Source organism: Gekko japonicus, unplaced genomic scaffold, assembly GCF_001447785.1.
Source record: "Gekko japonicus isolate JY-2015 unplaced genomic scaffold, Gekko_japonicus_V1.1 scaffold84, whole genome shotgun sequence".
Classification (NCBI taxonomy): Eukaryota; Metazoa; Chordata; class Lepidosauria; order Squamata; family Gekkonidae; genus Gekko; species Gekko japonicus.
Window position 1 is genome coordinate 1,795,558 of NW_015159712.1, and position 23,245 is coordinate 1,818,802.

Consider the following 23,245-nt stretch of genomic DNA (forward strand, 5'->3'; position numbering starts at 1 on the left):
AGGGATCTTGACGTGAGGGTCAAGTGGTATGCCCAGCCCGGGGGCATGCCTGGGGATTACCCTCACACTCAGGTGGCAGGGGAGACCACCTCGGGGTGTCCGCCCTTGTGGGATCCAGAGATTTGTCATCCCAAGGTTACCAGTGGCAGGTGGGTCAGTCAATGAATTGGAACTGGCACCCCATGCTGTGCCAAAGCAGACTACAGCTGTAACCAATAAAGGTGTGGACAATTTTATTCCACATTTTTCTGAAACTTTGAGTGTGGGTGTATTATTTCAACTAAGGTGTAAATGGGATTAACATATGGTCGGATATGGAGGGTTGCCTTTGGCCCCTGCCTCACCCCTCCCCTTGGTGCTGGGGCCGCAAGCACCACTTGTAGTGGTTCTAAAATGAACCTGTTTGTTGATGCTGAAGTTGGAGTCCTGATTGTGAGATGAACACAGTGGGATGCCTAAGTTCAGGGAGAAGTAAAGCCAGAAGCACTGTTCCACACTGGGAGACTATTTCAGTACCTGGGGGTTTCCAACTATATTCTCCTGTGTATCACGTGAGGCACAACTGTACTCTTATTCTCAACCCCTCCCACCCACACATCAAACCGTTTGGCTCTTCAGCTGTAAAGCCCTTCTTGTTAATTGCGTAATGACACAAGTTCCCACCCCTCACCCCCTCAAGTCTCTACCATCTGTCACACAGAGCAACACCTGCCTTCCAATACCCTTTCCTTGGCTAACATCACTGTGAAAAATCTACTTATTTAGTAAGTGGAGACATACAGCAGATTAAAAATAGCCTCTCATGTATGACGACACTTCATCAGTTTGTAGACTAAACAACAGAGAGGCTGATAAAAGGATTACAGATGGCCAGCCTGTGATCAGTTAGCTCATGGAGCGCTGAAATCTACCCTCCTCCCACAAGATGAAGAGTTAACATAACATACACACACAGAGATGGAAATTAAAAGCATCCACTAGTATCACATCTCTCTCCAGCTAACTTAAGGTGAATGGTCCATTCACACATTTCTTGTCACTTCTACAAATGCTTTGGTTTTTTTCCTAATCTCTTTAGATGCTTCAGATAGTTCTTTCTTTCAGATAGAGATGTTCTTGTCATACTTACTTCAAGAAAAGAAATTATGCACACTTCCTTCCCCCTGTTCAGGGTTCCACTAAAGCTCTTGATCTAGTTTAGGGTATATATACATCCTTCCTGACAAGTAATGGTCCACTAGATACAAACAATTCTGGTGTGATTAGAACCAATCCCACCATCTGCTAGAACAGGCTCAGCATCTCTGTTAAGATGGTACCATTCTCTGAGTGTGCACAATGCAACAAGCCATCCAACAGAAAAGCACCATGGCCTGAATACAAAGGCTGTGTACTTCCTAAAACTATTTAGGCACAGAATAAGCTTGACAATGAGGGCACAGTATTCATGATGAGCATTTCTGAAGTAAAAAAGTTAACACAAATGAGAAAACGTGTAAAAGAGGGCAGACAAGGGATGGAGTCCTCCAGTTGTTTGGTCCTTTCCGACCATAAGCAGTGGGAACAGCTCTGGCTCTCCCTTGCACATACATAAAACACACACAATGCCTGAACAGGGAGCCTCCGTTTACCAGTTAAGCAGAGTCATTCCAAACAACAGTCCTTTAACAAAGGGATGAGCCAGACTTGTAGCACCACAGGCGGCACCTTGTCCAGGGTGGCCCCTGGCCCCTGCAAGAGTGTCTCATCTCTTCCTCCACAAACTGTGCCTGTCTTAAGGCAGGACTCTGTACTGAACTCCAGACTGGCAGGCTAAATCTGAGCCATGACAGTTTTCACTCCACAACACTTTTTGTATGGCAGGAATGTGTACCTCTGAGTATGTGCAAAGTGTACTCTCTGCACTCCTGGGCAATCCCAGTCACCTCCATGCATCTTGGATCATGGACCAGAGCTTCCAGGTAAAAAGTAAGCCTTCTAGGAATGCCTGGGCCCCAGGACCTTTCAATTTTTAAAAAATTAGGCACTAAAACACACACCAGTCACCACAACGAGCCCCAAGGGCTTAGCTGCTACTAAACCCTTCATTTTGCAGGACCAGAGCATGTGCAACTCCAGCAAGAAGAGCAGCTTCCAAACCTCCCCTTTATTACAGGGTCGTTGACAACCAATCCCAGCAACGGAAAGATGTTATCAGCCACAAGGGAAGCAGTTTATGGGGAGACACACCTGGAGGTTGGAAATCTGCGCTTGAGAATCAGTGGGAGATTTTATTTATTTTGCAAAAACTCTGGGGTGGGGAGAGGCTAAAACCATCAACCCTCCCTTTTCTTATGGAAGCACAGAACAGCCGTTTGTCGTAGCAACAGAAGGAGGGCCCCGATCCACGGAACGGCAGCCTCCCCTTCCCCTGAGGCTCACCTGCGTCCGAGGCACCTGTGGGAAGAGATTGAGTGTGGTGGGCCGCTTGGGTCGATAGGTATCCATGGTTACAGGCGGGAGCTCTTTCTTGATGGGCTCCAGTGCTGTCCCTTCTTCGGCGGGGGTCTCCCCGGTAGCATCGATCAGGTCTAGCTGGAGCATCTCCGCCTGGAACCGGCTCGCCTCGCCGCCACCCACTCCCAGGACGCTACTGGCCTGCAGATTCACATGGCTCTGCCAGGATGCGGGGGGGGGGGGGGGGGGGGGGGGGGAGGAGAGAGAGAGCGAGAGCGATCATGAGACTAGCTGGAAAGGGGAGAGAGAAAGAAGCGGGGGAAGGGGGAGGGGAGAGGTCAGGCAGTCATGTCATCTCTGATCAGCCGCCGTCCAGTGACTCAGAATGCGGCTGCCACAGAAGAGAGAAAAAGAAACCCCCAAGCAGTGAGTTGCACCGGAGCTGGCTGCTCAGCTTACGAAAGAGAGACAGAAGAGAGAGAAGGCAGCAGGATAAAATAATCAAGGATCCAAATCAAACCGATCAAAGAGGCAGATTTTTCCATTTCCCGACCTGTCAAAGACTTTTCTAAAGTGATCACAACCTCCTGCAGTAGCCACTACATCATGGACATCCATTTAATTTATTTATTGTCCGATTTATACCCCGCCCTCCCCGCAAAGCAGGCTCAGGGCAGCTTCCAATGACATAAATACATGATAAAAACATACATAATACAAATTAAAACCGAACAGTTAAAATTAATACATTGCATCCATTTCCCCCCCCTCCCCCGCAGCCCTTTGTAACATGATTTCTGCAACTCCAAAGAAGGCCATCATGGTCCATCTGTCCAATCATTTTAACAAGCCATCTAAGCTGGTGGCCATCGCCGTATTTTGCAGTACTAGTAATTCTTTGTGTTGTGTGAAGAATTACTTCCTTTCGTCTGTGTATGTGAGTGAATGGAAAACACCCAACGAGACCTCTAAAATATTAGTACAGACAAGCCTAGAGAGAGGACTTGTGCAACCAGAAAACAAGACTGCAGATATTGGTCTTTAAAGAGGGTTTCGTCTTCTAGGGGTGATCTTGTGTTCAAGAAATGTAACAAAAGCCTTTCCCATTCAGCTATTTGCTTTTCTCTGTGGTGAGAGGAACTCAGTGATAGTGCACACACATTGCATATGATTATGTGAGTGAACATACAAGACTGATGCCCGTTCCCAGTCTCTCCCGGGGAAATTTCTGTGCACTCATGTGTAAACTGGTAGGTAGACTAGAGTAGGGGAAAGACATCCAAGTGGGCTGTCTGTCTGGTTTCAGAACAAATCTGTTGAATTCATTGACCTTGGAAATAGCAACTTGCACCATATGCATTAAATCATTTGTTTGTTTTCCGTAAACTTCAGTGCTATTGATATCAATAGACACAAACAACACTCCTGTCTTGGAAACCTGCATTTGCCCGTGATGTTGAAAGGAACGGGTTGCACCTGTGACTGAAGCATAAAAGGAATGTGGTGGGAAGAGCATGCTGGACTGTGGTTGCTAACCACAAGTTGGGAAATTCCCGGATATCTGGGGGTAGAATTTGGGGAGGGGAAGGAGCTTGTTAGGGATGTGATGCCATAGAGGCTGCACTCTGAAGCTGCTTTTATCTCCATGTGATATCTCTGTGGTCTGAAGATCAGTTGTAATTCTGGGAGAACTCCAAGCCCCACTTGGAGGCTGGTAGCCCTGTGCTGGATACTACCCTACCTACAACTCCACCCCATGCCACCATCCATTCCATATTTCCCTAACCTCTACCCATATGACTTCGTAGGTTTTAAACAGTTCCATCTCCTGCTTCACACATGGGGCAGTCACAGGTCTGCTACTGTTAAGTGTACACTCTGTACTTTGGCCCCATTAGCCATCTCTGTAATGCTACTCGGCCAGTTTGAAAATAGCAACTGTTTCATCTGCTCATTGCACTTCAGGGAGTTTGGAGCTGTAGGTATCGTGATCTGAACAGCAAAAAGAGCCATTTTGAACATGATGTGAAACTTGTGTATTGATTGTCATATCTCACAAGTGAACGTGTTTACTTCATTTTATATATGTCAGTATACTCAGAAGACATGACCAATCACAGCTGCCTGCAGGTGCATGTGAAATAAAAACAAAACCACACATGGGGTTATTACAGTGATCTACACACAAGAGCATGCAGGAGGTTTTGTTACACTCTTAGCAACCTGGTAGTGGTGCAGCCTTGGCCTTTGTGTAAGAATAGCAAATTCTAGAAATACATACAATCATCTTGATCTCTGCTGCCACCTATGGGATATTGCTTAGTTCTGCACTAATAGGCTAAGGAAGAAATGCTGAGACAATTTCATCATGGCAGGTTTTACCTCAGTTAAAATCGACAGGGAAAATCAATACATTGGCAAAACCAAACCCCATGAGTATCTCCACTGAACTTCTTGAGGATCATTCTGACAAGGTAAATATTATGTGCTGAATTGCACTTTGGCACAGAAAATGCTTGTCTCAATGCCTCTCGATGGCAAATGAGTGTGATTTTAGAGAGCCAGTGTGATATAGTGGTTAGAGCGCTGAACTAGGATCTGGGAGATGTGGGTTTGAATTCCCACTCTGCCATGAAAGCTTGGCGACCTTGGGCCGGTCACACGTTTGCGGCTTATCCTACCTCACAGGGTTGTTGTGAGGATAAAATGGAGGTGAGGAGAATGAAGTAAGTTGATTTTGGTCCCCATTGTGGAGAATAGCAGGGTATAAATGAAGTAAATAAATAAGAAGAAATAACAAAGTAACACATTACAAGCAATAAGCCACTGGTGCTGCTGTAGTCCTATAACAGTGGGAGAAGGCAGTCTAGAAAATTTTAAAATAAAAATAAATCAAACCATTTTAGGACCTAAAGTTACATTCCCATCACAGAGCTGGGAGGACTGAAAAGTTACTCCCTGGTTTAACTGCTTGCCGTGAAGTAGTGCCATTCACATACCCACGTCTACACATAGCACCAGAATGCAGATCAGACAGGATGCCACAATCCCAAGGCAGGGTCTTTGAAGAGCAAGTAGTGTGAGATTACTCAGACAAGTGAACCAGGCCACATATCACAATGGAATGCAACTCACCACTCTGCAGAATGAATAGAGTGTCACAAAGAAGGCATTCCACCTCATCTTCCCAAGGACCATTTAATTGTAGTACAAATCCATGCCATTCAACAGCAAGTGTCTAAAAGTGGATGCAGGAATGCTTAAAGTCCTTGCCATTTTAGGTTCCTTGCAACTCCCAGAGAGTTACACGTAACCCTTGCAAAAGGTTATTTGTGCTCCCCCAGCCTCCTAGGATTTTTATAGGTTTAGCATATTCTGAGCTTGGCTAGCATGAGTGTTACTTGGAGTGCAGCGGCAGGGGGAGATGCTCTCTGCGAAACTGCTACCTGTTTTCAGAAGCCAACTTGGCTTCCAAAAGTCTCGGCTTATGTAACTGTAAATAAAGCAAAATTTACAAATATTACATGACATGATAAATCACCAGTGTTCTCATGTCCAAAGAAACCTAAATGCCTGTAGCATTGCCCCAGAGCTTCTTCCCATGCTCAGAACTGTGAAGCAAGCAAACACTGGTGTGAACAGAGGGAGCTGATGAAGTAGACAACATGAAGCAAATGATAGCACTCCTGAAAGAATTCACTGCCACAGGAGGTGGCGGCGGCTACAAGCATGGACGGCTTCAAGAAGGAATTAGATAGAGCAGAGATCCATCAGTGGCTATTAGCCACAAGGTATAGATAGGAACTCTCAGTCTGGGACAAGTGTTGCACTGTATTCTTGGTGCTTGGGGGGGGGCAACAGTGGGAGGGCTTCTAGTGTCCTGGCCCCACTGGTGGACCTCCTGATGGCACCTGGTATTTTTGGCCACTGTGTGACACAGAGTGTTGGGCTAGATGGGTCATTGGCCTGATCCAACATTGGCTTCTCTTATGTTCTTAAATGAGTGTGTCCCAGGCATCTGTGAAGGAGAGTCTGGAACACCAGCACATTATGCCCAAAGGGGCGAGAACTTTTTTTGCCCAACACTGGTAAGCAGTCAAAGATGAAAAGCCAGTCAGGGCTGTCTGAGGAGGTCACTGAGGTGAATAATTGATGGGCTTGGACTAGAGTTGCCAATTCCAGCTATGAAAATTCCTGGAGATTTGATGGTAATTGTATGGTAGAGTCGGGGGGGGGCAAAGTTTGGAAAAGAGAGGGACTTCAGGGGGGTATAATGCCATAGAAGCCCACCCTCCAAAGCAACCATATTCTCCAGGAGAACTGATCTCTGTAGCCTGGAGAGTGGTTATAATTTTGGAAGCCCTCCAGGCCCTACCTGGAGGTTATACAAAAACTGAGGGTCACAGTATTAGGAAGAGGTGGAAAAATATATGACACTGTGTATACACCATACTTTTGGGACTGTGGAATAGAGAAGTCATTGGCTGAGGATCAAGTGGCTTTGTCCATCTTGTTTGAAAAACTAGAGAACCAACCCAGGAATTGGATACCTACTGGCAAAGAAACAGCAGGAGTTAAAATAAGAAAAAGTGCATCCCCAGCCCAGTTATTACTTTTAAAGCCATCCATGGCTTTGGACCCTCAGTCATGCTTATCAAAACTGCATCCCCCAATATAGTCTCCTGCACCGGCTATATTTCTCGAACAGCTTTCTCCTAATGGTGCCCTTCCTTAGGACTGTCCCAACAGCAACATCTGGGCCATGGGCTTTCTCTGTGGCAGGCCAAGTCCTCTGGGTACAGAGGATGAGGAGCTAGCCTCAGTGGCTATGTTGAAGGAAGTGCACAAGACTTGCCTGTCCCCTTATGTTGCCATCTTCTCCTGCCTTATGTTTTAATTTTAATGTTTCTGCATACGTATATTTTAGCTTTGGTTTTAATTGTTTTAATGATGAGTATTTGTATGGTTTTAAGACATGCTTTTATTGTGTGATTTGAATCTCTTAGCCCGCCGCCTTGGTGGTTCTGATGGGGGCAGAAAATCAGGGCAAAACAATATAAATAAATAATAAAATGAGCTGGATTAGTCCAAGAACTACTAGAGTGGTAAGGGGGGGAACACTTTGCAGAGTTCGCAGCAAATTTGAAGAAGTCTATGAGCTGAGCATGTTGAGATACAATCTATGTAAGAAAAAGGACCACCTAACTGAGAATTTGATTAAAACTTTCAGATGAGATTTTCATAGAACTGTGCCTAGAATTCCCTTGCTAAGCAGTGGGAATTACTAAAGACATACAATTCTATTTAGGCCCAGAACTAACAAAGTTCATTAAGGGAAATGTGTTTATAATTGCATATAACTTTCCTATTGCTTCAGGGTTGGGATACCTAGAAGTAAGTGACTCTGCAAGGGGATTTAGCTGCTAGAATTTTTGTATGTTTGAGCAAAGCAAATTACATTTGATGGCTGAATATGCGAACACAGCACAGACTAAGGAAAGATGTCTTAAGAGAGCTAGAGTAGTTATTTCTAGAATGCAGATCTGATAATTGTACAAAGTAGGGTTATTTGCCTGACCCAGGTCAATGAAATCCGTTGATTTTCTAATACCACCCATGTGTGGACTGGAACAGACCTATCCAATGAGAGAAAACACTGGGGAGCCAAAGAAATGCTGCCTTCTTGCGAACAAAAGTGGAAGATTTTGTGTCAAGGGCAAAAGCTGCCTTTTGATTTTTACTGGAGTCCTGATTGCTGGTTCCAGGGAGACGGATTTGCTTTCTTAATGTATAAATAGCTAATTATGCCACATATAGAGGTGCGTAATTAGATACTGCTGGGCCAATAAAATGCCTGATATTTTGGGTATCAGATCACCAATACCCTGTACTGCAAAGCCAGTCCTTTAAAACTTTAAAAAGTTGCTATTTCAAGGGATGACAGATGCTTCCTATTCCTCCCTGCAGACACTTCAACAATTATGTTTTAATTTCCTTTTGTAATGTTGGAAAGGGCATCATTATTTTCACTCAGTTTTGGGAGTATGAATATTTTTCAAATATTAATTAAAATTGATTTTTTTTTGGCAACATGACTTTCTGGTATTTAATTAATATACTCCCAATATTTAATTAAAATGATAATCATGCCCTTCCTTTCTGATACAGAATTAAAACATTTTCAAAGTAAACACCCATTGAAGTCCTGTATCATTTTCTATGTTGTTCATTCTTGCTAGTCTGTTCAGTTTTCATTTACTCAAGAGGACTTGCAGCTGTGAGACTTTGAAGTAAACATGTTACAGAAGGTCAGTATTTCTGAGAGCGGAATGGTGTTCACAGTTTGGCCACCTTGATCACTCTGAATGAGGGGTCAGGTTGGCAGTGTTGCTTAATGCCACGATGACTGTTTCCTGTTGACCTGGCAGGGCTGGAGTGTAAGTTCATACTTTCTAGGCATGTTTACAGGTGCACAAGCACACAAAAAACAGTACAGAATTTGAACTGCCAATCAGAGAAAGCTAGAATGAGGTGAAACGGGGGGTACATCTAGGAGACAGGACAGGAGAAGAAGTTGTATAAACTATTCTCTGGGGAACTGGCGCCTGTTTTGAGAGATACTACTTGCCTTCGCAAAATTCTGCTTATACAGTGGGAAATGGCACAAATATTACACTGAAAGTCTCCAGGGCTTTCTCTTGCACAGGAAACCAAGCTGTGTAGTAACTAAATCCCTATTTAGCTATAAAGCTCATTGGGTAACCCTGGACTTGTGGTGGGAATAAACGAGAGAAGTACCATGTGCAGCACCCTGAGTGGTTTGGCGGAGAGTAGCATTAAGAAACAAACAAAATGATAAATATATAATCAAGTCATAACTGGGCCATTTTTCAGAGCTCTGTACTTCTATCAGGAGTTTTAGATGAAGGGGAGAGGGAATTTTCCTTCTCCCCCTTTCTGCAGATTCTGTTTAAATAGTAGCAGACGTGTGCCCCCCATTTAGGAGCTCAAAATACTTCCCCTCTTCTAGAACTCTGCAAAAAGAATCCAAATTGGGTTCCATTGTTAGGCTGCAGCAGGAAGCATGGGGGAGGGGAAGAGCCAGCAAAGCAATTAAACATGGAGCATGGCAGCTGTGGAAAAATGCATTCCATTTGGGGGCTACAAAGCCCCCACATTCTTTCCCCCCCCCCGTAGGGGATTTTTTTTTTTGCATTTTCTATAAACTACAAAGAAACAAGGAAAGGTAACTACAAACTACAGTTGAAAGTAAAGAAAAACCACTAAAACAAGAGATGGTGGTCATACTTACACAATGCTTCTAGTTAAATAAGATTATACTTTGCTATGTTACGTGAGTACACAATTCTTGTTGCTTATACTAAAATCTCCAACAAATCTGACTATATAAAGAACTCTGTAGAGAAATGATTTAAATTCATTTAAAATAGAATCTAGAGAGCAATCACGTTTCTCAATCGATAACTTAGTTTAGGGGCAGCCGCCCCAAGTTCAGAAACTGAGTCCTCATCAGAAGGTGCCAGTACTCCTTCTTCACTTCCCTTGCTGCTGCCATCTTCATCTTTATCCTCTTCACCTGCTAGACCGGCATGTTGATGTAGAAATTCACGTGCCTTTACAACAGAGTCAATTTTTTCTTTCTTGTCTTTAAATTTGAAGAGCATGACTTCTGGAACACTCCATGTGTAGGGGACATTATTTTTCTGTAAGAACAGCGCCAAGTCTCTGAATTTCTTTCTTTTTTTCCTTAGTTCAAATGGAATGTCCTTCAAAACTCTTATTTCTTTGATTTTCAAGATGGCTCCACTTGTTGCTTTCAATATCTGATCTCTTACTTGTATCCTGGAGAATCTCACCACAATCTCACCAGGCAGATTATTCTTTTTTATGTAGTCAGAATACAACCTATAGATCATATCTATTTCATTTTGTAAAAAATCCGCTTTTAAATCTGCAACCGGACCCAATGCATCGCACATAATTTGCTTCAAGTCTTCTCCTTTTGCTTCAGGGACCCCCTAGAATCTTAAGATATAGCTTGCCTTTTCCATTTGCAGCTGTAAAAGTTGAGCCTTGTCAGTTGCTCTTTTTTTCCCCATCACCTGCATTTGTTTTTTAAGCTTCTGGGTGTTGGCATCCACTTCTTTGAGCTCTTGCTCCATTTTCTCTGTCTTTTTTGGTAGTTTCATTCAACTGGCTTTCTTATACATCGAACTTCTTATGGAGCGATGTCATTTGTTCCAGCAGAGGGCGCAGAGCCTCAGTCAGCATACTTTGGAAGTCTATGGTAGTATCCTTTCTAGGAACAGAATTCGCTGGACTGGCATTTCCAGCAGGGAACTTCAGTTATGGTTGCTTATCCTTCTCCTCCCTCCTTGGAGACGCCATGTTTGATAGTTGTTTACTTTTTAGAAAAAGTTATCAAAGTCTCAAGATCCTTTAGAAACGCTTGGTAAGTTCTTAAAAGTTCCTTATTATAGTGTAATTCCATTTTATAATCCGCCCTCCCTTATAGCTTCGTTTAACAGTTCAGGTTTTTTTTTCTTTTTGAGAGGGAGTTCCCCCCCCTCGTTCTGTTAAGGGAAGGCTTTCAGCTGACTTTCTGGTGTCTTTGCTTATACAATCACTCACATTACAGCGTAGAGCTCGCCTTTCGTGATTAACTCACCCAGCCACCAAGCGCTTGTCCCAGTGTGCGTCCCTGTGTCCATTCCTGGAAATCAGCGGTGGGACCATCGGGGCAGGGATAGGCCCCCCTTTGCTGGCTGTTTGCTGCAGGAAGGGCCCTCCAAGCACCCCATGGCTAGGAGCCCAATGCAAGGGTTCCAGGGGGATGCATACCATCGCACCCCCTCCCATCTGCTGATTCAAGGCACACATCTTCCGGGGCTCTGGGAGAGTGCGGCCGCCATTGAGGGAGCCAAAACCAGAACCCCCCACATTCATTTTAAGAAGCTTCTCTATCAACACATGGACAGAAAACAGAAGAGAAGCACATTGCTTTCAACCACCCCCATCCCACTGATGGCTCCCCCAAGCATGGATATACAAATGCTCTAGCTAGCAGAGAACAATCACAGGACCATCTCACACCCTAAGAGGGATGTGACATTGTGGAGGGGACAGAGACTTGGAGATGCCAAATGCCAGATAGCATCTCATCAGGAGAAGGACAGGAAGAGAAGGAAAGACCCACAAGGAAGTGGGCAGAGAGAGGTAGTAGATTCCTGGGACACAAGGGGAACAAGGACCATTCAGCATGGTCCAATTTGCAAGGTTCATTTCAGCTGATAATATCTGATAGCCATCATTGCCATATGGAGCTAATAAATGGTCAGCAGCCTGGACAAGCACTCCAAGGTACTGGGAAGCTGTAACTACTAAGCTTAAAGACCCTGCCTAAGAATAAGATCAGCTAGGGCACGTACCGGGCTGAGGGAGAAAGGACTGCGTGGCTGCCCCATTTCTTTCTTCAATTCTTTGATTGATCGGCTGCTGTGTAGAGTATATATAGACATTTTTAAAATTAAAGCCTTTTCTATATTAAATGCTGATAAGTTCTCTATACCACATAGACCTCCACCGTCTGAGCATGCCATCTAAAACAAGCACCAAGGGAAGGGAGGCAGTTTGTGGCTAGATCACTATCTTCCTGGGAGTGTGCAAGTGCAGTAAGCTGTCTCCATGGTAACCAGTAGTTGGGTAGCAGGAGATGCAGGCACTAGGCAGAGTCTTTAAAAAAGCATTGCGCACACAATGCTGGTCCTCTTAGCGAGTAATGCTCTAACTGATCAGCTGGTGGCAGTGAGAAAGCAGGACCATCCCTCCAAGCAGACTCAAGGGAGTGGCATGTCACTGGGCAGAAATTTAGGATGACTGCTGAGTGCCTAGATGCTACAGAGGCCCCCAAATGGAATGGGACTCATGGATCAGTGGGGCTGTTCCCCAACAGAAGAAGAGAATGAATAAGAAGGTGCAGCTGTACGTGTCTCTCAAGGCCTTGACAGGGAAGACTCTTCTCCTACTTGAAGCTCATAGAGAATCATTCCATTACTGTTCTCTCTAAAAATGTCCAGATTCCTTAGCCAAATTTTTAAGGAAGAAGCACTGCCTGCTCCTCCAGTCAAATCCTTTGGATCTCCCTGCCCAGGGTTCACTGTACACTGGAGGTATGAGGGTGCTTTAACATAAGGAATTATCTTGATCCCTTTGTTACCCAGTCCACCCTGTAACTGAAGTACTGCCATGCTAAGCAGAGTTAAAACCTTTTAAGTCCATTGAAGTCAGTGCTTAGGATGGCACTGTTAATCTCTCTACAGAGTAGGTCTGTACAATTTATGACCTACCAAATCAGATGGAATCCATTATATACTGTAAGTGCTTAATAACCCATCTATTCTTGCAGTTCTAGGTATGCAGCATAGACTTATTGACACTTTAATGGCCTACAAATATTGCTGGTAGTCTATGTCAGTCTTGGTGGGCCACAGGTTCTTCTTAGGATGGCACTGTTAGTCTCTCTACGGAGTATGTCTGTACAATTTATGACCTACCAAATCAGATGGAATCCATTATATACTGTAAGTGCTTAATGACCCATCTATTTTTGCAGTTCTAGGTATGCAGCAGAGACTTATTGACACTTTAATGGCCCACAAATATTGCTGGTATGCTATGTCAGTCTTGGTGGGCCACAGGTTCTGCAGGCCTCATATAGGATCGACCCTTTATTTAGCATTTAGGCAATTGTTCAAAGATATTTGAACATTTGAGCTTAGAATGCTTTCAGTATCTGTGGTACAATAACTGGACCCTTGCCAGCATTTTTTTATGAGAAAGGGAAGTTAACGGGCACTATCTTGTCAGTAATAGTTTCTGAGTACTCTTTTTTACTTCCCGAAAGATCTTGTGAATTGTATATCCACTGCTGCACCACCTAAAATCATCTCAGCCCCAAAGTCATAGTTATCTTTTGATTATTGTGTGGCTATTACTTTCTCAGCATGTAGGCCAGTCTAATAACCCTCCAACAGGGGGAGAGGGTAGTTGAGATATGAATGGATTGGGCTAAGGCCACTTACTGAATTCACAGCAGTGAAATATAACCTGGAGATTTTCTGTTGTATCTTGTGCAGGACAATGCAATAAGGCTTCAGGGCCAAATTACACACCATGCTAGGGATCTATGATCAGATTCCCCAATGTGTAGTTTAGCTGGAGAAAGCAGCTGCAGAAGGGACCCTCAATATGAACTGCAGCCACTGCACTATATAAAGATGAGATTAACTTTGCCCCCATCTCTCCCCCCAATGATAGATACACACACACGCATGCATGCAAACATAGGCAACTTAAGCCTGAGTGGGGGGGGAGTTAAGTACTCATATTGTACCTTATTATTATTACTTATTTGCTAGGGCTTAGAGTAGCCCTGGGGGGAGGCATTTTTGATCAGGAAAAGGGCATGGGAGGAAAGAGTTAACCTCTCCTTCCCCAGTGCCATTACCCTGATCCATATCAAGCCTCTCTCCATAGTTGTTTTTCTCCCTGCAGCTAAATTACAGATGGGGGAATCAGATCATAGACCCTCAGCACTGTGTGTAGCCTGGCACTTGACCACTGAGCCATTACCAACCCTCAAATCCCTCAGCATATAGGTTTACTTTTGTGCTATTCCTGTTTTCTGTTTGCTTCCCAGTGTGTATAGGTTAGAGTCCCCTTGTCTGTTTTATCCCTCTTTCTGATGTATATGATTCCCAATGATACAATACGCATCTTAAGCACATTTATATGCATGGCTGGTCACCACCTACCTCTACCTCTGTGGATCAGAGTCTATTCTGCGTGCCATACTTAACAACTTCAGATGAGCTATTAATTAATACACCAAGTGCAACAACCAAGACCCTAGGGAGAAATACACAGTATCTGGAATTTTTTATTCAAGTAGCACCTTAAAGATCAACAAGATTTTTTTGGGTATATGCTTTTGAGAGTTAGACAGTTTTGTTAGATCGCTTTGACTCTCAAAAGCTCATACCCCGAGAATCTTGTCGTGCTCCAAGGTGCTACTGGACTCAAATCTAGCTGTTCTACTGGAGGCCAACATGGCTACCCTCTGAAACTGTCTACACTTTTTGAAGGCTTGGTAATTAGGGGGAGAGGGAGGGACACACATGCAGGCTATCTACAATAAGTAATTGCTTTAAAATGAAAATGTACTGAATTTACAGTCACACCCTATTAAATGCCATATTACATATTTAAAACAAGATCTGTTATTATTCTAGTATGAGATCTTTACCAGTTTTGTTTTAGGGGCACGGCAAACTAATCAAACTTGTGTTGCATGGTCAGCAACAGTGGGATCAGCACTAATTCTAATCAGTTGACATTTGTGGCATAACAGTCCTGGAGAAAACTGTGCAATAGGAATGGGAGGTGCATAGCCAGGCATGGGTAATTAACAGGATTACTTTCCTACATATAAATCTACAGTTATGATTGCCACAAAACCAGCTGTGTAGAGGCAAGCTTATATGTATTGTATCTGACAGGTGGAATGATCCTGCAACTGACAGTCACAATAGCAGGATGAGCTCATTTTGCTTCATAGCGGATGTTTTTGTAGCATTATCAGCATGAGCCAATCTGCGCATTGCCTCAGTTATGTATCTATTTAGGACTGGTGTACCAGAATAAAACATGCATTATGTATAGATCAATAAGCTGATAAAAGAACTCAGTAGACTAACAAAAGTATTTTCTTAGATTTTTCTGTTTAATTTGATAATGGCAGACTGTCCTGCATGGGATGTTAGGATTGCTGCAGCTTCTAAGCAGTAGTCAAAATTGGACATCCTGTGCTAAATCTAAGCCTGTTTTGTCTTTCCTTCCACAGAATCATTCAGTGTATGAATGTTCTGATCATGAACTTACCCAGGCCAAAATATTATTATAACCATTTTAGCACAGTTATCATAACTATTATAAATGTTTTAATACAGTATGGTGCAATGATTAGAATGTTGACAGTAGGATCTGGGAGACCCAGGTTCAAATCTCCACCCTACCATGGAAGCTTGTTGGATGACCTTGGCCCGGTCATTCTCTTTCAGACTGATTCACCTCACAGGGTTGTTGTGAGGATAAAACAAGGTTATGAGGTTGTTCTGAGTGTGTCCACTCTCAAAGAGGTGGTTAATATTGCAATGGAATAGCCAACTGTGATGGATTGCAAAGAAAAGCTTTTTAAAATGCTGCTTGCGTCAGGCAGTCAGCGAGGTTATGAGTTAATCTACCCTGGAGAGAAGATTTAATGTGATTGGCTGCTCTACTCACTGTCTGATTGGCCAGCATCAGCTTAGAGAGGAAATAAAACAGCTAATCTGGAGGGCAAAGATTCGTTCACCTTTTGAACTTTGTCTGAAATCTAACGTCTGGATCAGTAGCCAAAAGGTTTGGCTTCTGAGGGAAGAGACTGTGGTAGTCAGTGATTTCTAACAGGCAATAGTCAGAAAAGTACTTCTACAGAGAGAAGAGGGACTCCATTGAAATACATTAGAACTACTCTGAGGGAGAATTTAGATTCTCAGTTAAGAAAGCTACAGAACAGCTTTGTACAGACAACGGATACTGGAGAAGGATTTGGCAGAAGGTCTGGGTAGTTAGGGAGAACTCCCATACAAGTCAAACAGTAAAAGGAGTTATTGCTTCTTAGGGACAAGGAGAATAACTTCCTGCCAGTGAAAGGGGTTGGGAAGAGAACCCTGGTCTGTGATAAAGGGGAGAAGCTTAGAAGCCTCAGGAGTTAGTGAAAAGCTGTAATATCTAAAGTGAAATCTAGAAACGATAAGCAAGCACTATTCTCTAAGAAACTATATTTAAGATTCTATGTAACAGCTGAAACATATACTAAGCAAAGCACCTTTCATTGAAAAGATCTTGAAACTCTGAAAATAAGCCACAACACTCTCTTGTATGTTCTAAGAATTCAAATCTGCATATATTAGAAAGTTTGTCCTCAGCAACCACTGTACCTGGAATCCTCAGTTTTATCTATTCCCTGCCTGTTTATTAAAATCTTTATTCTGTTTTGAAAGTTAATTTTGCCTCACATGCCATTTCATGAGGGTATTTTAAAACAAGAGAGCTCCTGCATTTCCTGTGCTGGGTTAGAAGCCTAAACTAATATCTGTAACAGGGTGGGACAGTAAAAGCTTATAAAATAAAGAAGAAATTCACACTACTGAAGGGTGGCTCAGTCACTGAGGGGAACTAAAAATATTTTTGGTGGGAAAATCTGCCAGAGAGTGGGCAAGCATCAGGGATCTGTCATACCAGCCTTTCCTCTCCAGCCTGTTCAAGAGCTTTCTCCACATATTTGATCTTTGTGGCTAATGCAGATTTTAAGCACCCTGACCAAGGCACATTTTATTTTTTGTGTTTTTACAGTGCCAGGCACATTCCTGGAGCTAACAAAATGGGTAGCTCTCATGTTACAGTTTTAGGAGAGTGTTCGATGTTGAAGAACCATCTGCAAGGCCAACCATCTTTTCGCTTGCCTAACACTTCCTGTTCCAATTCCAGTAGCATATGTTGCAGCCAGCCATCCAGTCCCAAGTCTTCTTTAGAACATCTGTAGTGTGACTGAACTCTGAGAGGGCATCAAAGCACTGTGGCTCTAGTGTAGATGTCACTTTGTATTAAAAATAATTTGGCTTGCTCTGGCATTCAAGCCCACTGTGCATTTTAGTGAACAGGTTTTTTTCCCCCTCAGGAAGGATGCAATTTGCCTAACTACACACACTATTTCTTTCCGTCCCTCTTTCAACCAGCTCAGGGTGGCTTATACTGAGATCTTCTTCCTGTTTCAAAATGGGATATGCTGAACTGAAATTTCCATAGTAGTAGAAAAATGCACGAGACAAGTAGCACCTTAAAGACTAACAAAATTTGTGGCAGAGTATGAGCTTTCATGAGTCCCTGCTCATTTCTTCAGATACTTCTTCAGGTATATGAAGCAGTGAGCAGTGACTCATGAAAGGTCATGCCCTGCCACATATTTTGTTAGTCTTTAAGGTGCTACTGGACTCGTGCTCTTTTCTGCTGCCACAGACAGACTAAGACGGCTACCCATCTTGACATTTCTATAGAAATTATTTCACAGATTCTATACCCATTTGATATCTCTGTGTTCCCCAGTAAGCAGTGCCTGGATGGCCAGGGTGGTGGTGGTGGAGGAGGATTTTTTTGTTGTTGCAGGTAAATTATTCAATTTACACTTTAGCAATATTTTCTCTCAAGCAGTTTTCTTTGTACTTGATACTCCTTCTGGGAATGACTTTGCAAAGTTGCTGCGTATACAAAATACTTGTCTGATGTCTGACCATATACTCTGTTGAAGTCTGACATTTGTCACTTTTTAAACATTTTTTTTAAATCCCTCTTCCAGATTTGTTTGCTGTTCTTCATATGCCTTTTTATTGCTGCATCTCAAAACTAAGCACTTAGTTCACTGCCAGCAAGTTCCATATTTTGAAGTCCAGGGTTGTTAATTAAAAGTTCCTCATTAATTCTTTTTCTCCTGGGGTCTGAAATGTTCCCTGCATCACTTGTAAGGAATACGTTTCCTCTGGTGACAGCTTTTCTTTACATCTTCACAGCTTTCTTCCCTCTAGCATGGCATGCATAATGAATGTACCACACTTGTGCCTTGGGTGTCAAAAACCATGCAGTTTTACACACATACATCCCACACACATTTCACTAGCTTTTACAGACAGCTCAAATTGCTGTCTGAACCTTTTCCAGGCTTCCTTGACATTCAGTGAAATTCAATGGACAGGGGCCAGGAATATTTACTGGTAAGTTCCATTAATACTTTGGCAACCCAAATGTTCTAGCATGAGCAAGGCCAATGATATTGCTCGAGAGCCTGAAGCAACTACAACTTTTGCATTCTCTAAGATATACTGTTCTTCCCTCACAATACTGAAGAAAATGGTAAAATACTAACACCATGTAAAAGTCCTTCATTTGATTGCAACCCTTCCCATTACAGTGCTAGCAGGGTTCTAGTTTACACATCTCCTAGGGAACAGTAATAGTGCTGGGGAAGAGTCAGCAGTCATGGTGCAGGTTGGCACAAATGACATTGGGAAATGTAGTTGTGTGGTCCTGGAGGAAAAATTTAGGTTACTAGGCAGAAAGTTAAAGAACAGGACCCTCAAAGGTAGCATTCACAGAAGTGCTGCTGGGTCCACATGCAGCGCCAGCTAGACAGGCATAGTTCACGGATCTCAATGAGTAGATGAGAAAGTGGTACAAGGAGGAAGGGTTTAGATTTGTTAGCCACTGGGACAAGCCAAACCTGTATAAGAGATGGGCTTCAGTTAAATAAAAAGGGAACCAGGCTGCTGGAAATTAATATCAAAAAAGTGGCAGAGTAGCTTTTAAACTAATCTCAGGGGGGGAATGGACAGGGGCTCGGAAGCCTACAGTGTGGGACAAGCCAGTACAAAGAGATGATGACATAAACACTCACGGTACAAATGACAGGAGCACAATAGAACTTGGGAGTTAGTGTAGGATGGTAAAGGAGGGCCACGTGTGGTAACAAAGGGGCAGAGGGTTGCTAGAGTCAGAAACACATTATAGGTTTCTATATGTCCATGCTAGAAGTCCCCAACGGGTCCTGCCAGACCAACCTCATTTCCTTCTTTGATCAAGTGATGAGCTTACTGGATCAAGGGAATGCTGTTGATGTTGTTTACCTAAATTTCAGGAAAGCTTTTGACAGGGTTCCCCATGATGTTCTGATGGGTAAGCTAGAGGACTGGACTATAGTTAGGTGGATAGGGAACTGGTTGAAGAACTGCACTCAAAGGATAGTTGTCAATGGCATTTCATCTGAATGGAGGGAGGTGCCCAGTGCAGTGCTACAGGGCTTGGTTCTGGGACCAGTACTTTTCAATACTTTTATAAATGATCTAGATGAGGGTATGGAGGAAATACTCATTACATTTACAGATGACACCAAATTGAGAGGAGCAGCAAATACACCAGACGATAGAGACAGAATTTAATGAGATCTGAACACACTGGAAAAGTGGGTGGATGTGAACAACATGCAATTTAACAAAGGTAAGTGCTGATTTCTACATCTGGGTAACAAACCTGAGGAACATGCATACTGGATGGGGGATACACTTCTGGGTAGTAGTGTTTGTGAACAAGATCTTGGGGCACAGGTGGACCGAAAGTTAAATATGAGCAGCCACTGTGATGTGCATTGCTCAGGCCACACCTGGAGTATTGTGTGCAGTTCTGGAGGTCTCACTTCAAAAAGGATGTGGACAAAGTGGAGTGGGAGCAGAAGAGAGTGATGAGGATGATTGGGGGCCTGGAGACCAAGCCCTATGAGGAAAGGCTGAGGGACTTGGGAATGTTCAGTCTGGAGAAAAGGAGGTTGAAGGGGGACATGATTGCTCTCTTTAAGTATTTGAGAGGCTGTCACTTAGAGAAGGGCAGGGGGGAGGAGGAGGAGATTGGATTTATACCCCGCCCCTCACTCAGAGTGTCAGAGCAGCTTACAAACTCCTTTCCCTTCCCCTCCCCACAACAGACACATTGTGAGGTAGGTGGGGCTGAGAGAGCTCTTTCCAGAACTGCCCTTTCAAGGACAGCTCTTGTCAGAACTATAGCTTGCCCAAGGTCATCCAGCAGCTGCAAGTGGAATGGGGAAAATCTATGGGATACAGGCATCCCTGGGTATAAGCTCTATAGGCAGGAGAGGGAGGGACAGGTTAGGGGAGGTGTTGCATTCTACACTGAAGATGGCATATAATAAAGTAAGTTAGAAAACATCAGGAGAATTAACTCCCCACCAGAAGTAATATGGGTGGAAGAACTGGGCCACTAAGGGTTACTTAAAAGTGGAGGTGTACTATCGCCCACCTGATGAAACTCTTGAGGCTGATCTTGAGATGGAGAAGGAAATAAGGGAGGGGACTAAAGCAGATAATTCAAGATGGGTAGTTGTGTTAGCCTGTCTGTAGCAGTAGAAAACAGCAAGAGTTCAGTGGCAAAATTTGTGGTAGGTAGCTTTCATGAATCACAATGAGTTATCTGAAGAAGTGAGCAATGACTCACAAAAGCCCATACCCTACCACAAATATTGTTAGTCTTTAAGGTGCTACTGGACCCTTACTCTTTTCTACTAAAGCAGATAATGTTATGATAATGGAAGACTTTAACTACCCTCACATTGATTGGTTAAAAATGTGCTTGAGTAATTCCTAGACATCATAAATGATTGTGTACTGGAACAGCTGGTCATAGAGTCAATGAGAGGGGGAGTTGTGATCTTGGACTTGGTTCTGAGCAGGTCTCAAGACCAGGTGAGAAATGTAGAGGTTGTTGCATCGATTGGGACTAGTGACCACAACGCTATTAAGTTCAGTATCCATGTCAATAGAAAGTTACCTTTACAGTCCAGAACTGTAACATTTGATTTCAAAACAGTGAACCGTACAAAAATTAGGGGAACAGTTAAAAGGAAACAGAAAGGGAAACACAAGAGAGTCAAATCCCTAGAGGATGCTTGGAAGCTATTTAAAACCACACTAAATGAAGCCCAGATAAAATGAATTCCCCAAGTCAAAGAAGCTATAAAAAGGAAAGAGGCTTCTTTTGAAAAGTGGAAGGTCTGCCCCAATGAATTGAACAGATGAGACCACAGGCTCTGGCAAAAGAAATGTAAGTCAGTAATTGGGCATGCAGAAAGAGAATTTGAGGAGCAGCTTGCTAAAAGCATCAAGACAAAACATTTCTTTACATATATCTGGAGCCAGGAAACTAGCCAAGGAAGCCATTGGGCCTTTAGGTGACAAAAAATAAAGGGATTGCTAAAGGAAGATGGGGAGATGGCAGAGAACCTCAATTAATTTTTTGCTTCTGTGTTCACTATGGAAAGTGTGTGGTATGTACCCATGCCAAAGCCCCTATTTTCAGGAAAGACATCTGAAGAACTGAGCCAAATTGAGGTGATAAGAGATGAAGTTCTAGACTTACTGGGGAAATTAAAAATCTATTAATCTCTAGGTCCTGATGGCATACACTGGAAAGGTCTTAGGGAACTCAAATGTGAGGTAGAAGAAGAGTTGATTTTTATATCCTGCTTTTCTCTGCCCTAAGGAGTCTCAAAGCAGTTTACAATCGCCTTCCCTTCCTCTCCCCACAACAGTCACCTTGTGAGGTAGGTGGGTTTGAGAGATTTCTGAGATAACTGTGACTGGCACAAAATCACCCAGCAGGCTTCATGTGGAGGAGTGGGGAATCAAACCTGGTTCTCCAGATTCGAGTCTGCCACTCTTAACCACTATACACCACATTGATTTACATATATGTAACCTCTCACTAAATTCAGCCACTGTACCAGAAGACTGAAGAGTAGCAAATCTTACATCAATTTCTAAAAAGGGGTCTAGAGAGGAACCAGGAAATTACAGGTCATCAGTCTAATGTCTGTTCCAAGCAAATTAGTAGAAACTGTAATCAAAGAAAGAATTATTAGGCACACAGAGGAACAAAGCCTGTTGAGGGAAATCAGCATGGCTTCTGCAAATTGAAGTCCAGCCTCACCAACCTTTTGGACTTCTTTGAGAAAGTGACAAGCATGCAGGCAACAGTGACCCCATAGACATTATATACTTGGACTTTCAAAAGGCTTTTGACAAGCTACCTCACCAAAGACTCCTAAGTAAACTTTGCAGTCATGGGTTCTCTTATGGATTAAAACTGATTAAATGACAGGAAGCAAAGAGTAGGAATCAATGGACAGTTCTCAGAATGGAGGGGAGTAAGCAGTGGGGTCCCACAAGAATCAGTACTGGGGCCAGAACTATTTAATTTGTTCATAAATGATCTGGAACTAGAGTGAGTAGTGTAGTGGCCAAGTTTGCAGATGACACAAAATTATTCTGGATGGTGAAAACCAAGGATGACTGTAAAGAACTCTAGGAAGATCTGCACAGATTGGGTGAGTGGGCAACAATGTGGAAATGACGTTCAATGTGAATAAGTGTAAGGTGATGCACATTTGGACAAAAAAATCCCAACTTCAAGTATAGGCTAATGAGGTCCGAACTTGCTGAGACTGAGATGGGAAACGATCTTGGGGTCATAGCAGATAACTCAATAAAAGTGTCAACCCAGTGTGCTGCAGCCGTGAAAACACTCTGTGTTAGGGATTATTAGGAAAGGGATTGAAAATTAAACTGTTATTATAATGTCCCTGTACAGATCTATGGTGAGGCCTCATTTGGAATACTGTGTACAGTTCCAGTCAAAACGACATTGCAGAGATGGAAAAAGTACAGAAGAAGAAGAGAAGGGCAAGTGTATTTAGTAAAAGATGGGAAAGATTTTACAACTGGATGTATAATAGATAGGAAAATTTGACTCAAATGTATAAAATAATGAAAATATGCAATGTTAAAGGGAAAAAACACAGAAGGATGGAAAGAGGAAATTGTGTTAATGTGAATTGAGGAAAATCTCTCCCTTATAATAATTGAATAGCAACGTTCTATATTGAACGTTCTAAATTTGGCCCCTTTAGTGTTAGGCCGGAAGAACTGCCACTCAGAAGACGCTGGCTGGGTTGACTGGCTGCTTTGTGCAGTCCCGCCCAGCGTTCCAAGGTCATTTGCATGTGGAAGCTGATTGGACTTCACTCCATTCTACACCTCAAACTCCCCCCCCCGGCAAGGCAGTTGGCATTTTC

The 23,245-nt window shown here is 43.2% G+C and overlaps 1 protein-coding gene across 1 annotated transcript in view; it reads right to left on the bottom strand.

Annotated features, from left to right (window-relative positions):
• MAPK8IP1 (mitogen-activated protein kinase 8 interacting protein 1) overlaps window positions 1-23,245 on the bottom strand; it is a 59,083-nt gene that overhangs the window by 29,478 nt on the left and 6,360 nt on the right. Inside the window, exon 3 of the mRNA XM_015407878.1 lies at window positions 2,422-2,655. Coding sequence (XP_015263364.1) covers window positions 2,422-2,655 — 234 coding nt within the window. The remainder of the gene's footprint in view (window positions 1-2,421; window positions 2,656-23,245) is intronic.